The sequence below is a fragment of the Penicillium angulare genome (assembly GCF_028827245.1).
Source record: "Penicillium angulare strain IBT 27051 chromosome Unknown utg000012l_segment0_segment0, whole genome shotgun sequence".
NCBI lineage: Eukaryota > Fungi > Ascomycota > Eurotiomycetes > Eurotiales > Aspergillaceae > Penicillium > Penicillium angulare.
This window is the reverse complement of record NW_026623171.1, coordinates 804,951-819,564: the sequence shown is the minus strand read 5'-3', so window position 1 is coordinate 819,564 and position 14,614 is coordinate 804,951. Positions and strand designations below refer to the sequence as shown.

Sequence of the window (14,614 nt, the reverse complement as noted above, 5' to 3'; positions counted from 1 at the left end):
GTATATAAATTGGAAAGACATGAAAAAAATTTTAACTTGAATATCTCTCTTAAAGATAGCGGGATTACTCCGTGCAGAGAGATAAGATAGGTAAATTGCTACCTACGCAGCATTACAGATCATGATTTGCGCTGGATATAAATATAGAGTATGAAGTAAGGAGTTTATCATCTCACTGAATTAGAAATATGATTTTTCAACGATAGTTTCAGCCTCTGAGTGCGGTTATTGACTAAATGGCCGAATTAGTCGCATCGGACCCTTCGCTCTCCGGGGAGGAACTCGCGGAGTGCGAAACGCCGACATTCCGACATTAACGATGTATGCAATTGGTCAGTTTTTGTCCCCAAATCTCTTAATAGCGAACTTTCTGGGGCTAGGACCCCTGCTATGACCCCTGTCAGTAAAGATTCTCGGTTCATATTAATCTTTCAGGTCGTGTCGCGCTCCGGTCGGTCTATTTCGGCCTCTATGTAGAAACCTTGGAAACCCTGTCATTACTGGAAACTTAGACAGATACTATTGTATATAGATATGCAGGTATTAGCCACATGGATATTCTCGATCAACTCAAACCTACAGATTGGAAAAAGAACCCTATTCTGCTTATGACAAAAAGGCCCATGACCGTACAGTGATATTTGAAACCTCGAAATATTTGGCCTTCGCCAAATTCAAATTGAATTTGAAGTCAATACGATATACAAACCCGCCCAACCTTTACATCCGTATCTCTTCAATCCTTTCGAGTTCATGATGGGAGGCCCATACGCAACCAGAATCGCCATGCTAGGCGGCAAACCGACCATCCCCGTCGACGTCCCCACATGCTCCGTGTTTCTTGTCCTATTCCTCAGCGCCGGTGCCGCCCACATGACAATCTTTCAACGCAACAGACGCCGCGGTCACAAGTTTATTCCATCAGCTGTGACTTTTGGTTTCTGTATGTCCCGTGTTGTAGCGAATATCATCCGCATAGCATGGGCATGCAATCCCACGAACGTACGTCTCGCTATCGCCTCGCAGATCTTTGTCGCAGCCGGTATTCTCCTCCTATTTATTTTGAACTTTTTGTACGCACAACGTATCCTCCGCGCAGCCTTTCCGAGCTTTGGCTGGTCGGCCGCCGTCTCGTGGACGTTCAAGGGATTATATGTGTTGGTGCTCTTGACGATTATCATGATGATCACGACCGTCATTCAGAGTATGTATACTCTTAATACGAATATTCAGCGCATTGATCGCGATATCCAGTTGTATGGCGTGACTTATTTCGCTATCGTCTCGTTTTTGCCTGTGCCTATTGTTCTAGCCGTCTTGCTTTTCTCACGTGGAAAGAGGATTGAAGAATTTGGGTCGGGATCTTGGAGTGCGAAGGTCCTGATCGTTCTCACTGCTTCTGTGCTGTTGTGCCTGGGTGCTTCATTTCGTGCTGAAACGACTTGGATGCCGGCTCATCTGGCCACTAGCCCGCCGTGGTATGATCACAAGGCCTGCTTTTATGTTTTTGATTTCGGAATTGATATTTCTGTTGTGCTCTTATTTTTATTCACAAGGGTTGATCGACGTTTCTGGGTTCCAAATGGAAGCTCAAAGGTGCGAACTTACTATCATGACGGAGCGGAAGAGAAAAACACAGCTCCCGCAGCTGCCCAGGTAGTATAACCTTCAATTTGGAAGTTAGCTAGTCTGTCTCAAAAACTTGTGTACTTTGCATTGAGCGGCGCCAGGGAAATTTCATTTTCATCCACTAAATGACTCCTACCTATGAATGAATGTCGTATAGAGTTTTGTTTCGGTTCATCGCATCCTATAGATTGAGGTCGATCTCCTCGACTTCAGAAAGATTTCAGGTCTAGATTTGGCTGATCAATATTTACCACACATATAGAGCTAAGTAGAGCTTGAAGTGAGGACCAAACCCTTGGGATGAATCGAGGGACTAAGCTCTTTGTTGAATCAATTTAGATTCTCGAGGGCAGAGCATAGATTTTGAGGACTAATGAGATAGAATATTCGCCCCTCATAGTGTCCAGAAAAGTGCTCGTAGTAAGTCGCGAGTACATCTAGTATCCAGGGTATCATGTATCCCATCGAAATGCATAAATAAAGTGCTGAGATTTTAATTTTGGCAACAGAGTCTTTTATTTTCATGATTGGTATCAACAGACGGTCAGGCATCAAACCATACAAAATTAATGAGGCACCGAGAAGCCTTAATTGTATGCAGCCCCTTTCCTCCGTTGGCTCGGGATCCACCCGAAGGACAAAAGAATGAAATCTATCACAGGAAATAGTCTGGTGTGCGCCGCGATACCATAGGTTCTCCTGCTCTGGGGCAAGGATCAAATTGTAGACTGGAGGCACATGTTAGCTTAATTCAGGCCCAACCATGAGAAGTTCAAAAACTCACAATGTGTATTTCAAATGTTCATCAATCTCCATGATAGCGGCTTGGTTACCGCAGCGGTAACAGTAATTGGGCGCTAGAAGAAAAAACCCGAGTCAGCTTTCATTCACCTCCGGTGTCCAATTTGTATGGGCATGGAAATCATACCTGAAAAAATTGTTACTACGTTTCGATCCTGTGACCAATTATACCCTTCCATGACCAATTGATGAGCTCGAGCGACCAGAGTCAAGCCGTTGTTGTGATTGAATGCTTCCGAAATATCCTGTCCGAATGTGTACCCCGCGCCGCGAGGAGAAATTCCCCAACCACAACGATCATCTGGATCACTCCATAGGAGATCACACATAGGTCCCTCATGCGGGACTTCTTGGATACGATCCAGGGATCGAATGTTGTCAAGGGTGTCAATCGACGGGCTCAGCCCACCGTGCAGACAGAAGATCTGGTTTTCAATGAGAGCTGTAAGGGGGAGATAATCGAAAAGGTCGGTGAAGTATTTCCACACGTTGGCATTGCCGTATTTTCGTAAGCACTCGTCGTAGAAGCCGTAGACCTGAGTGATCTGACGGGATTCGTGGTTTCCACGAAGGATGGTAATACGCTGCGGGTAACGAATCTTCAAACAGACCAGAAGGGTGACGGTTTCGACGGAGTAGTAGCCTCGGTCAACATAGTCACCTAAAAATTAATATTATTAGCATCATTCCGTACTCATTTGTTGATTTTTTCGGCTCCTTGTTGGTATAGGTCAGGAATCCCGACCGGGAAAATAAACCACTACGTACCCATAAAGAGGTAGTTTGTGTCGGGGTTGGGACCGCCGATGCGGAAAAGCTCCATTAAATCGTGGAACTGGCCATGAATATCACCACAAACTGTAACGGGGCATTTCTGTTTTGATGTCAATGCATTTCCTCGTAGGTGGGGGGCCATCCGCCGACCGATATGGCCACAACAACACATACCACTGGCTGAACATTTGATTCCTCCTGCAATACTTCTCGTGCCTGCAAAGAGCATTAAATGATCAATTTCTTGAGATCCGCCTAAGCTTCAAGAAGAGGTAACCCACCCGATCGCACAGCCGCCGCACATCTTCCTCCGCTAATTGCTTGCACGTCATCAAACTTTCAATCCAGCCATCCAAAGTGGGTATGGATCCTGAGTCGGTTACAGGTGAGAGGTGGTGTGGCTCAGGCGAGCGCGCCGTATCGATTTCCATGTTATTATCCATGGTGGGCACAGCTGGCGTAAATAGGAGGAGGGGCCAGCTGGGGGAGGGGCGGTCTCGTGAGAAACGAACAAGATCTCGTGACGATCAAGATTCAGGGGGTCCAAAAGAAATTAACAATCGGAAACTCAATTCAAGAATAGCATAAAGATCCCTCAAATATCGACTCAAGGGATGAGGGCTGGCGAAGAGGTGTCGGTGGGGGAAACAGGGAAGGGAGAAAGAGATGCGGGAAGGTCAAGTTTGGAGTTTGCGCCACACTACCTAGGCATCAGCCACACCGCTTCTTACGTCGTAAATCACAGTTGAGGCTGGTATATCGCAATATCGATGGGCTCCATTTTTGAGGTTCTTAGATGTGGTACGTCTCTATCTGTAAATTTGTTGAATTATTTCCAATCATTTCGAGCTCATCAGATACTATTTATCCCCGCAATACCATGGTAGTACACCTGAAATCACCAAACAGTCATATTTACTCTAGATATCCAAGGCTTCCCCGCTTGGATAAAGGTTTGATCGGCCAAATTTGAGTGATGGAAAAATAATAAAAATTTCCGAAACGGAACATGGAACTAATAGTAAAGTTTAGATTGAAAGCAATAATGTTCATTAAAAGAAGAATAAATAGTCATAAATAGTCATGAATAGTCATAATCGGCCTTTTCCTACCTGCATGCGTGGAGGGGAGTTAGAACAATTTAACAGCCTTAGAGGATGCCGCCGCCGCCAAATCCCCCACCGAAACCTCCACCAGGACCACCGAACGGTCCGCGGTTACGACCGAGTGGTGGAGCGCCCGGTCCAGGAGGATCGTATCTGGCTCCAGGTGGTGCACGAGGATCATACCCACCACTGCCGCCAGGTCCCCCGAAGAGAGGGTCATCCAGGGAAGGATGCATACCGCCACCGCCTGATCCAAATCCAGGGCCCATGGGTCCTCGGAGGGGATCATTGGGTCCCATTCCTGCGGGGTAAAGGTCTCGATCACCAATATTGTAGGGGCTTCTTCCGCCACCAAAACCTGGAAGACCTCCACGTGGAGGGCGGTGGATTTCAAACTCATCCTCGAATCCTGGAGGCGCAAAGTCACCTGGTGGGTTAGGCCGACGGGGTGCGGCAGCCAGGGGATCGTCAAATGGGTAAGGACGAGCAGGCTGGGGCATAGAATCATCTCGCAGAGGATCCCGGCGTGGTCTGTCTTCTGGCTGTTGGCGGAGTGCCTCCTGAAACTCCCGAGTTGAACCTTCATAACCTTCCTTGTATATTCCTGGGGCAAGCTTCTGGATCACGTTGATTTTAAAGAGTCCGATCAGGTCGTTGAGGCGAGCGGATGAGATGAAGACATCTTGGAGAGCACCTGTAAGATTGGTTGTTGATGATAGTGGGAGCGCGGACTCGGAGATGTAGTCTTTCACGGGAATATCGAACGAACTAGTACGATCATCGCCCAGCGCGAGGGCCATTACAACGGCTTTGTTACCGAGCCGACTCACTTTCAGAAGATATTCCATCGAGGACTGTTCATGGGCGTATCGAAAAGCAAAGGATGAGTTAGTGTTCCATTGTGATGGAAGGATGGGCGACTCTGTAGATGATTCTGTTGGAGCTCATTAGTCTCTATCTTGGCCATCTGTGTTATGAAGAGAGACTCACCTAAGTTATGATCTTCGCCGAGCCCTAGCAACCTGAAATCTACCGCTGTCATGCAGGCATGGCCAATCAGCGCAACAGCTTCGAAGGATGTTTTGAGACTCGGTTCTTCGTCACGTAAAGCATCAGTTGCAAGCTCCAGGACGTGGTCTGGGCTTAGAGCGTTTGTGCGCGACATGGTTGGGTATTATTTTCGAAGAAAATATCTGGAAAGAGAACAATCGGGGGGTTGGATGGCGGTTTAAATGTTGGCCCGGAGGTATCCAGATATGTACTAGGTAGGCATCGGAGATGACGACAAGGCTAAGCCCCACGCACCAACAATGATCCGGAAAGCTTGGCATGAATGCGGCCCTTATCAGAACCTTATCGCTGCCCTACGGTGGTTCTCCCCTCTGTTAGGTAGTGAGGCTGATACGATGTGCTCACAGGAAAAAAAGGTGCACTGTCCGATGAAATTATGATGGATATATAGTTTTAGAGTATAAAGAAAGAGAGAAGGGACCTGGATTGGTTAGAGAAAGCACCAGGGCGGCTTCGCCATCCGAACAAAGAAGCTAAACAAAAGTCCTTTACTACTTATATTATGTTTTCATGAACATAGTATCGATTATTCGATCTTGGAAGACCACTCTGTTTAATGTTCAAATCCCCTAGTAAAATCATAGACAATTTTTTTGGCAGGGGTATAGACAACAGTCGCTGTGGAGGCTTATCTTGTATACATAACAACGCTGGCCAATTAACTTACGAGCCACATCCATCCAATGACTGCAGTATACGCTGGATCAAAAAAGAAGAGGAGCTCCGAGTAAGTGTTTTTCTATTATAATTGTATGGAAATAGCGCAGGAATATGTACTCTACAGACAACATTTACAACATTGCCTTGGGGAAGTTCTTCATCGCTTGTCGAACACCCAGATCGGCAAGAATCTCTTCCGTGCCACCTAGGATAGCATCGAATTTGTATCCACGGTGGAACATCTCCACCACTCTGCCCATACCTGATTGTGTCAAGCCACGTCCACCGAATATATTAACAGCATGGTCGGCAATATCATGGGCTGCGCGAGTGGCACTTGACTTAAGCAAGCCAATTGGTCCGGCCAGATGTTTCGCTTGATCGGCATAGCTCATGTTGGACATTTGATAGGCGATGGACTCTAGCCATGACTGGTGGGCCTCGACAAGTGAGATCATTTGGGCTAGTCTGAAGGGGTGGTAATTAGTTTTGAAATCGGCTATTTCGGGCTCAGGGGGTTTACTACTCACTTTTGACGCATAACGGGTTGTTCCACCAGCTTCTTACCAAACACAATTCGTTGGTTGCACCACTTTAGACACTCCTCTACAATGGTCGCGGAGTTTCTAATCACACCTGCGGCCATGTAATAACGTTCGTGGTTAAAGTTGGACATAATCACTGCAAATCCCTTGTGCTCCTGGCCAAGGATGTTGGTTACGGGAACCTTCACGTTCTCGAACTGAACAAAGGCAGTTCCAGCAGCAGTCGAGTACGAAGTCTTGATCTGTGTTGTATCAACGCCGCCGTCACGAGGTATCAATAGCACTGTGAATCCCTTCTCGGTCTTGCATCCGGTCACGAAGTAGTCGGCGAACATTCCGTTGGTGATCCACTTTCTAAAGAAGAAAGTTAGCCAAGAGCTTGCGAAAAAATAAAAATCTAACAGGTAGATACTGACTTGGTGCCGTTGACGATGTAGAACTTTCCATCCGCCGTCTTCTCAGCGGTAGTTTTAAGTCCCGCCACATCACTACCGGCAAAAGCCTCTGTGATGGCAAGACACATCTTCTTCTTTCCGGACAAAACCTCCTCAGTCACCTGTTCCTTGAGTATAGGATCTTGCAGCCATTGCTGCACCGCCGTGAGACTAATGGTCATGCCAGCCATGTTGCCATCCTGGAATCCTATGAAAATAATTAGACATGCAAGAGCCAATGAGACAAATAAAAGCACATACCTCGGGCACTAGCACGCACTGACTCCTGAGCAACAATCATGTCATGGAAGTAATCGAACTCCTTGCCATCAACAATGCCACCTAGAAGCTTGCGATTGTGAAGATGCTTTCCGGGGCCCAGTCGCATAGCCAAAATATTTGTTTCAGCCATACGATCAATCAACTCCTGACTGATATAAGTCCCATCTCTTTCCTTCTCTTGAGCTTCAGGGGTGACATATTTGTCAGTGAATTCGCGCATGGCCTTCTGCAGACGACGATGGCTTTCATTGAAATATGGACTCTTGAACTGCGGACGCAGCCATAATGGTTCTGCGTAGGGGACGGGACTTATAGCTCCGATTTTAGGCTCAATAACCTCGGGCTTCTCGCCTTCAATAGTTCCGATAGAAAACTGGTCTCGATATTTCTCTAAAACCTCTTGTCGGTGCAGGTTGTAAAAGTCTGCTGTAGCATCTTGGCCGGCTACTTGGGCAAGTACCACGGACCCGCCGGGATGGGCATCTACAAAATCGGTGAGATCATACACGCGATGGTCGATGATGCACCAAAGCGAATCTTCAGTATTATGCTTGGCGACTTCAGCACGGGAAAACGTCTTGGACGACATGGTGAATGAATAGTGAGGTGAGAAAGAGGGAGAAAGGTGGCGTGGTGAAAGTACCCCGGATTCGTAGATCGCCAATCACACGCGTGGTGATTTTAAACCGAGGCCCGAGGATTTGGTGAGGTAATCTGCATCAGCAACATTGAACTGTTGACAGGAGTCTTGGAATTCTTGGAATTCTAACAATAGAGTGCTAGGTCGCATTTCCTGCGGCGATCTTTCCAAATTAATACATAGACTCCGATCGGCATTTGTCAACTCGCGAATCAGATTTGGCGAAATAGTAATCATTGATGATCCACCACATGCAAATGAACTTGGTACAAAATGCGACCCACCGGTCTCCAGACTCCAGCTAGAGCTATACCAACCAACCTGGAAATGCTACAAACTCATGAATTCGTGTTGAAGTTTAACAATTACATTTTCCAATGTTACAGCATACCATAGCATAAATACACACGGATGATAGATAGCATGAGGCAACGAAGGCCCGTGGATCCGTATCGATTCATTTGTATGGCTATTGTAACTATTTACAAGCAGAAGTATCTAGTCCGAGGACGAGGATACTTTGTAGACTTGATTTAGAGCTGGCGGCCAGCACCATTAACGCTTCTTGGCGTCTTTCAGAGCATCCTCGATCAACCACATGCAAACTGACTGAGCATCACTACCCACACGCCAGCTGCCTAACACAACGCCATTCTTCTCAAGTATCTCACTTGCGCGTTCCCAGCGACGCCGCCATAGCTCCTCACGCTTATTTGGGAGCGGTGCGGGGGGCATTCCAGCGTCGCTGCCACTATAGCCATTATAATTACTGTTAGATGCTCGACCCAGCGATTGATTGGATGCAGATGGACGTAGCCCAGTTGAAGGCTGGGAAGAGACGTTGAGGCGCTCAGTAGCATATTGTAGGGCTGACTGAGCCGCTGATATAGGATAAGATGGTTTGTTTGCTGGTGGTGTAGGTCGTGGTCCCGGTGTGTTTGATCTTGAAGTCGAAGCTGATGATGCGGTATTTGTGCGCCGAGGAGGCGGGAGAGGAGGTGGTGCTTTGGACCGAGAGGACTGTGAAAGTGCTGTTTGGCGGTTTTCTTCCACCAAGGGTTCGGTTTGGGTCCGAGAGAGTGGTGGAGATGGGTCGAGATCGATCAGACTATCCGTCTTGGCTGTAGAACTTCGTCGGGGTGGCAAAGGGGGTACTGGCTTGCGACGAATGGATTCTTGAGACGTTTGACGCTCATCATTGGGCCTTGTCTCATTCTTTATATCAGCGACCCCTGCGGCTGTTCGGAGTGCCGATGGCTTGTTTGGTTTGGTTGGGGGCGCCCGTGGCTTCACAGCTGGGCTTGGTTTGGTAGACTCCGAGACTTCATTATCTCGTAGGTCTATCAAATCCCCAACTTCAACACTCTTGGTATCATTTTCTGTGGGTGTGAGCGGACTTCGGGATCGACGGGGCGGCAGTGCAGGTCTGCTAGATTGAGAATCTGTCGAGTCCACAGTTTGTGGAGTGCTGCGATTACGAACGTCCTTTCCTTCAAGGTATCCTGTAGATTTCTCGAAAAATGGCTGTTTCTCTGGCGTTGTAACATCGCGAATGAAGATTCCCAAAATACGGCCTGGGTTTGCCAATGCAATATCCGTATAAACCTCCAGATCAGCTTCCCCACTGTCGCCAACTAAGACGAACATGCGCTCAGGAAAATCACGTAGAATTTGTTCTAGCGAGCCCCGTTTTCGCTCCGCTGTCGGCTCAAAAATTCCCTGTAGCATACCCGTATACTGCTTGAGATGGAAAGAGCCTGGGGGCAGTCCCGCTAGCTTAAAGTATCTTTCTAACAAAGGATAGAGTTGCCATGGTGCATTAGAAACATAATGCATCTCCACTCCTTTGTTGGCCACTTGGGTATACCATTCGCTAACCCCATCTACTTTGAGTTCAGCGAGCTCTCGAACAAATGTGTTCCGAAACATCTCTTTTGCTCCACTGGCGATCGCCGAATGTTTGACTGTGTCATCAATATCACTGATCAAGCTGATACCTGTGGGCCCAATGATCTCAATAGGCTTCGCAGCAGACAGATCTTCTGACGCAAGCACCCGAATATGAGTTGGCACGAATGTCATGGGAGCGCGAATATTGAAATGGCCCGATTCGTCCGTCATCATGTTTCGGGACTCGCTCTGCTCCTCGTTGAAAAGGAAGACCGTGACCGGCATGCCAGCCATGGGATTCGTGAGGAATGGACGTAATCGCTCCATAAGATGTGCATTGGCCATAGAGATCTCGTCTTTAGACATTGATGCAGACTGACCTGGCACTGCGCGGGTGCGATCTGTACTGGAGCTCTTCCAAGCTTGGTCGGCGTCTTGCTCTGCTTCATCGACCAAAGTCTTCATCTCTTTTCTTACGTCCTCTTCCTCGCCTTTGCTGGCTATCTTATCAGAGGCATCTTCATTTGGAGCGCCAGATGGAGCTGGAATTCCACTTAGAGTCCTCGCCAGTTTGATCATCAGGCGATGTTTTCGATTCATTGGGCCTCGGTTTGGCGCATACACCCATCCTCGGACGTCAACATCCACCACTGCATTTTCGACAGCAGGTTGATCCCAACGAGACGCCGCGGTATCTTCCTCGGAAGTACCGCGATAATCGTCGATTGTTTCAGTCCAAGAATCTCGCCGTGGGCGTATGTTAGAACTTTTCTCTTTCGGTGACAGTCTTCTCGCATAGCTAGGGAACAAAACCATCTCTTCGTCGCCAGACCGCGCGATCTCAATATCCGGGAATGCGCCTGGTGTGTGATAATAGTCCTCTTGGGAACTGGTTCCCTGACCCGCCCATCGTGACGTATAAGTCTGACCAAGTTCATTCGCTGCTTTCAACCATTCATAGGCTTTCTTGCGTCGACTCCCAGGGGCATACGAGCCATCACCACTCCACGAGGATGCCATTGGTCCTCCCGCAGCATCGTTTGGCCCGTCAGCAGGCCTTGGGGTAGCTTTAATGCGTCTCGCAATGGAGCCTGCCCGCGAAGGAACACCAGCTTTACCTCTTCCCCGCAACCGTCGCCGGGACCCAAGGAGGTAGGCTACGAAGCCCCCGCCTCTGCGATGGTGCGCTGCACGCCGGGCTTGGCGCTGGACAATAGCTTGGTAGATCCGTGATTGAGCCCGATGACGGAGTGCGGGGAGAGTCTCGTGGCGGATGTTCCAGAGATGATTCTGGGCGTGACGAGTTCTTAGAGGTCCGACGAGTACACGGAGAAAGGCTGAGAGGGTGTCTGGCTTGGAGTTAGGACGAAAGAGGGGATGATTTGAGAGGATACCCGGGAAAAGTGGCCGTCGAGGAAGAAAGGATCGAAGCCGAGGGATCGGCAAACGAGATCGAGGTTTAGGAGCCAGGGTTTCGAATAATCTGAATCGTAAAAGGTGGTCGGTGGTAGTTGATTGTGCGAGGGTCACTCAATCCTGCAGCAGGTTCCGGTTAAAAACAGACTGAAGGGTTTTAGTTGAAACGTCGGGTGGAGCATTTAAGATGATACAGAGTGTTTAAATACTCACCTATCTATAGAGTGGACAACTTGAAGTTCTAGCGCTCATGACACGAAGGTGGGATGAAAGTCGTCGAGGGTGAGACCGATTGCCGCTTCTGCGGGGAGATCGAGCCATGACGCCAGCTGGTTTAATCATGTTTGGGCCCCGAGTGCTAGCTAGTAGCTGGGTTGGATCTGCTACGACCTGCAGAGCTTCCATTCATTTATGATACTACGATAAGATATATAAATAAGTTTCTGAAATCCTGTCCTGACTTGTCAAAAGAAAGAAAAATTTGAATTGTTTATTTATTATCACTGAGATCGGCCACCAACGCCATCTTGCATCAGTTACTCCGTATATAAGGTATAATACATAGATTGATATCAATGCAGCTCAACTAGGCGCTATCCTCGACATAGTTCACCTTTTGAGCTCGACTACTCCGCCGAGCAGCGGGCTTCGAAGCGACCGGCTTTTTAGTTGTTGGGATTGGATCCAGCTCCTCCGGCTCCGGAGTAGACTCAATTTCAGAGGCCTTGCGCTTTGCGCGAGACTTGGTCGACGCTGGGGTTCGTGGCTTTTGAGCAGGTTTTTTGACCGGTGTCTCTGGAAGGTCATCAGGGGCACTAGGTTCGATTTTAATCTTTTTGGCCGCAGATCCCTTGGCCGGGCTCTTAGTCGTTTTGGTCTTCACGACCTTTTTAGCAGGGCGGAGCCATTCCTCCATAGTTGGAGGCCAATAGACTCTCCGGTCAGGGCCACCCATGCCAACTTCTTCGTCTGTTATAAGTCTTGGAGGCGGAACAGTTCCCTCGAGATCAACGAATCCGTCATTTTTCTTGGTTTTGCGAGGAGGCTTGAAAGCTTTGTTCTCGTCTGTTCGCATGTATGGGATTAAGTCATTAAGGAGGTCGTAACCGGGTAACTTAAAGGTTCTCATCAATTCGAAGACGGCCTGTTCTTTGTCCTTGGCTTCTATCATTAGATCCATGGTCGGCGCACAAGGAGGCAGGGTGGCGACACGGTCGCTGTGTTTGCGTCGTTGTCGAGGGGTTATTGCAGAGTTCGTGGGCTCAGAGTAATGCATTTTTTGAGTGATATTTTTCCGTGACCACGTCGTCGCTATGCGATCGTAGAGTGGTATGATATCCTGAGTGCCTTCTCGGACCTCATTTGCGTCAAATAAGATATTATGGTGGTGATAATCGAGAACCAAGGGAATATTTAATTCCTCGCAGATAGGTAGCAGATCATGTACTGTCCAACTAACATCGTCATTCTCCAGGACCAGTCGGTTCTTGATGTCCTGCGATAAAACTGCGTAATTCTTTCGAAACCGGTCTAGAGTTTCGCCTTTATCACCAAATACTCCTCCCATATGCAGAATCATGACTGCATCGCGATCCTGTTGCGGTGGTAGCTTAAGAAGCTGTAGCATTTCAGAGTGGTACTCAAGATCGCGGTATGAATTTTCAACCACCTCATTTCGTGGCGAACCCAGTTGAGTGAACTGTCCAGGATGCACAGAGACGCGATGGCCGAGTTCTGCGACCACCCGGCCTGCTTCTGCCAATGCTTCCGAGGCGAATGGTGCCAGCTTATAACCATATTCTTTATGGCTACAGAACGGGAACATTTCACTACTCAGTCGCATGAACTTAATCCCATATTTGTCGTTCCAGCGAAGCAACTTCAAAAGATCGCGCGCATTCGCTAAGCCCAGGGATTCAACAAACGCCTGTCCACGTGCTATATCTGCCGGCTTGTTGCGGTCCGGGCGGTTCTTTGTGGGATGCGCGGGCTCGTCTGGGTCTTGGAGTGGGTGGCGATTTTCAAGGATGGAGGCAATGCGACAGGTGCGAGAGCAAAAGACAGGAGGATTGGAGTAACGGAGGTATGTATTAAGACAAGCCTAGTATTTGTTAGCGATGCAATGAGGGTAATATGTGGAAAAAGAGGAGCTTTATAAGCTGAAAACTCACGTATCCAAGACGGCCTTTCCAGGGGAGCGGAAGATAACTGCTATTGACTGGAGGAGGTCGTCCTAGTGCTTCTTTGAGCTCGTCCTCCTCCAGTGGGACATTCTCATCCGACTCGGGATCCCACGCCGCTTCTGCTTGGCCAGCAAGCGCAGCTACATCTCCATTGAGAATATCGGCTGGTTGGATGTCAACTTCTGCTTTTATAGCCATTTTCATTTCTTTCGTGTCGCATATATCATTTCCGGTAGCGAAGGCTTGCGAATATGTACGTGATGGAGCAAAGCGGCCTAGCTTCAAGCAAGAATGGTGCGCAAGACTGACGACGGTGTGTAAAGGGAAGGGTGAAACAGGTCGCGCGGCATGATGAGCATGGCCCAGACTTAGCGATCTGGTGTTCGCCACGGCAATCGATCGATCGGGATTCTTCAGTGACGAAAGGTGGCGACCACTCAGGCGCGACCTTAAAGAGACAGCATGGGGAGCAAGCAAGGCATGCGGCGGCCGTAGAAATGACCTACACATCCAGCGGCGCTATAACAGAGAGCAATGGGGTTTGGAGGGCTGGTTAAAGAGAAATGGTATCAGGGGTGGGATTGAAGCGGGAGCGCCAATTAACCGTCGTACCGACGCGACGGCTCGTGATTTGACACTATAACACTTTAACCTTGAAAACCCTGGAGATCTAATTTGATCTTACTTTATGAAACCACGTCCTCGAGGCAGCTGTACTACACGAGAATATAGTTTCTTATATACCTGTTTATCCATATCTCATATACCTAAGTATTAACCTAGAAATAGACATTCAAGTTGCACTCGCAGTTGCTTGTATCTAGTGCGGTATCCAGTATATAGTATACTATATATATTCACCAATAAAAGTGGACCCGCCGAGCAACTTTAACTTCAAGTTGAAATTGAACTTGAATTAGTAGTATATTCTACTGCCAATCAAGTCCCCAGGAAAACTGAAGCACTACCCCGAGGCCTCAATATTGTTCAACCCGCGGACCTCAGGCTTGCCGTGGAAGCTACACTGAAGCATGTTGGAGTTCATGGTATTTTTTGATTGACAACTCGAGGGTTCCAAGCGTGTTAGATATGTAGTAACAACCACGGCATCAAGTTAACTCCCAAAACAGTTCTAATTACCTACAGGTGTTGAGATTGCTCTAATAATGTTCAGCGTCGAGTC

At 48.1% G+C, this 14,614-nt stretch overlaps 6 protein-coding genes across 6 annotated transcripts; 1 reads left to right on the top strand and 5 right to left on the bottom strand.

Annotated features, from left to right (window-relative positions):
• Positions 1-756: 756 nt before the first annotated feature.
• Positions 757-1,665, top strand: N7478_012945 (uncharacterized protein; the record flags this gene model as incomplete). Its single annotated transcript, XM_056929155.1, has 1 exon — positions 757-1,665. The coding sequence occupies one exon, from the start codon at positions 757-759 to the stop codon at positions 1,663-1,665; it is 909 nt and encodes a 302-aa protein (XP_056772517.1).
• Positions 1,666-2,284: 619 nt separating this feature from the next.
• N7478_012944 (serine/threonine-protein phosphatase) lies at positions 2,285-3,647 on the bottom strand (the record flags this gene model as incomplete). The annotated part of the gene is made up of 6 exons (XM_056929154.1): positions 2,285-2,357; positions 2,414-2,486; positions 2,558-3,091; positions 3,199-3,304; positions 3,379-3,420; positions 3,486-3,647. The coding sequence occupies 6 exons, from the start codon at positions 3,645-3,647 to the stop codon at positions 2,285-2,287; spliced, it is 990 nt and encodes a 329-aa protein (XP_056772516.1).
• Positions 3,648-4,354: 707 nt separating this feature from the next.
• Positions 4,355-5,475, bottom strand: N7478_012943 (proteasome inhibitor PI31 family protein; the record flags this gene model as incomplete). Its single annotated transcript, XM_056929153.1, has 2 exons — positions 4,355-5,244; positions 5,301-5,475. 2 exons carry the CDS (start codon positions 5,473-5,475, stop codon positions 4,355-4,357), a joined length of 1,065 nt encoding a protein of 354 aa, XP_056772515.1.
• A 697-nt stretch (positions 5,476-6,172) lies between these two features.
• Positions 6,173-7,891, bottom strand: N7478_012942 (acyl-CoA dehydrogenase family protein; the record flags this gene model as incomplete). The annotated part of the gene is made up of 4 exons (XM_056929152.1): positions 6,173-6,509; positions 6,572-6,940; positions 7,003-7,228; positions 7,282-7,891. 4 exons carry the CDS (start codon positions 7,889-7,891, stop codon positions 6,173-6,175), a joined length of 1,542 nt encoding a protein of 513 aa, XP_056772514.1.
• A 606-nt stretch (positions 7,892-8,497) lies between these two features.
• N7478_012941 (phosphatidate phosphatase App1 family protein) lies at positions 8,498-10,852 on the bottom strand (the record flags this gene model as incomplete). The annotated part of the gene is made up of 1 exon (XM_056929151.1): positions 8,498-10,852. The coding sequence occupies one exon, from the start codon at positions 10,850-10,852 to the stop codon at positions 8,498-8,500; it is 2,355 nt and encodes a 784-aa protein (XP_056772513.1).
• A 982-nt stretch (positions 10,853-11,834) lies between these two features.
• N7478_012940 (UV-endonuclease UVE-1) lies at positions 11,835-13,941 on the bottom strand (the record flags this gene model as incomplete). Its single annotated transcript, XM_056929150.1, has 2 exons — positions 11,835-13,349; positions 13,420-13,941. The coding sequence occupies 2 exons, from the start codon at positions 13,939-13,941 to the stop codon at positions 11,835-11,837; spliced, it is 2,037 nt and encodes a 678-aa protein (XP_056772512.1).
• Between the last annotated feature and the right edge of the window lie 673 nt (positions 13,942-14,614).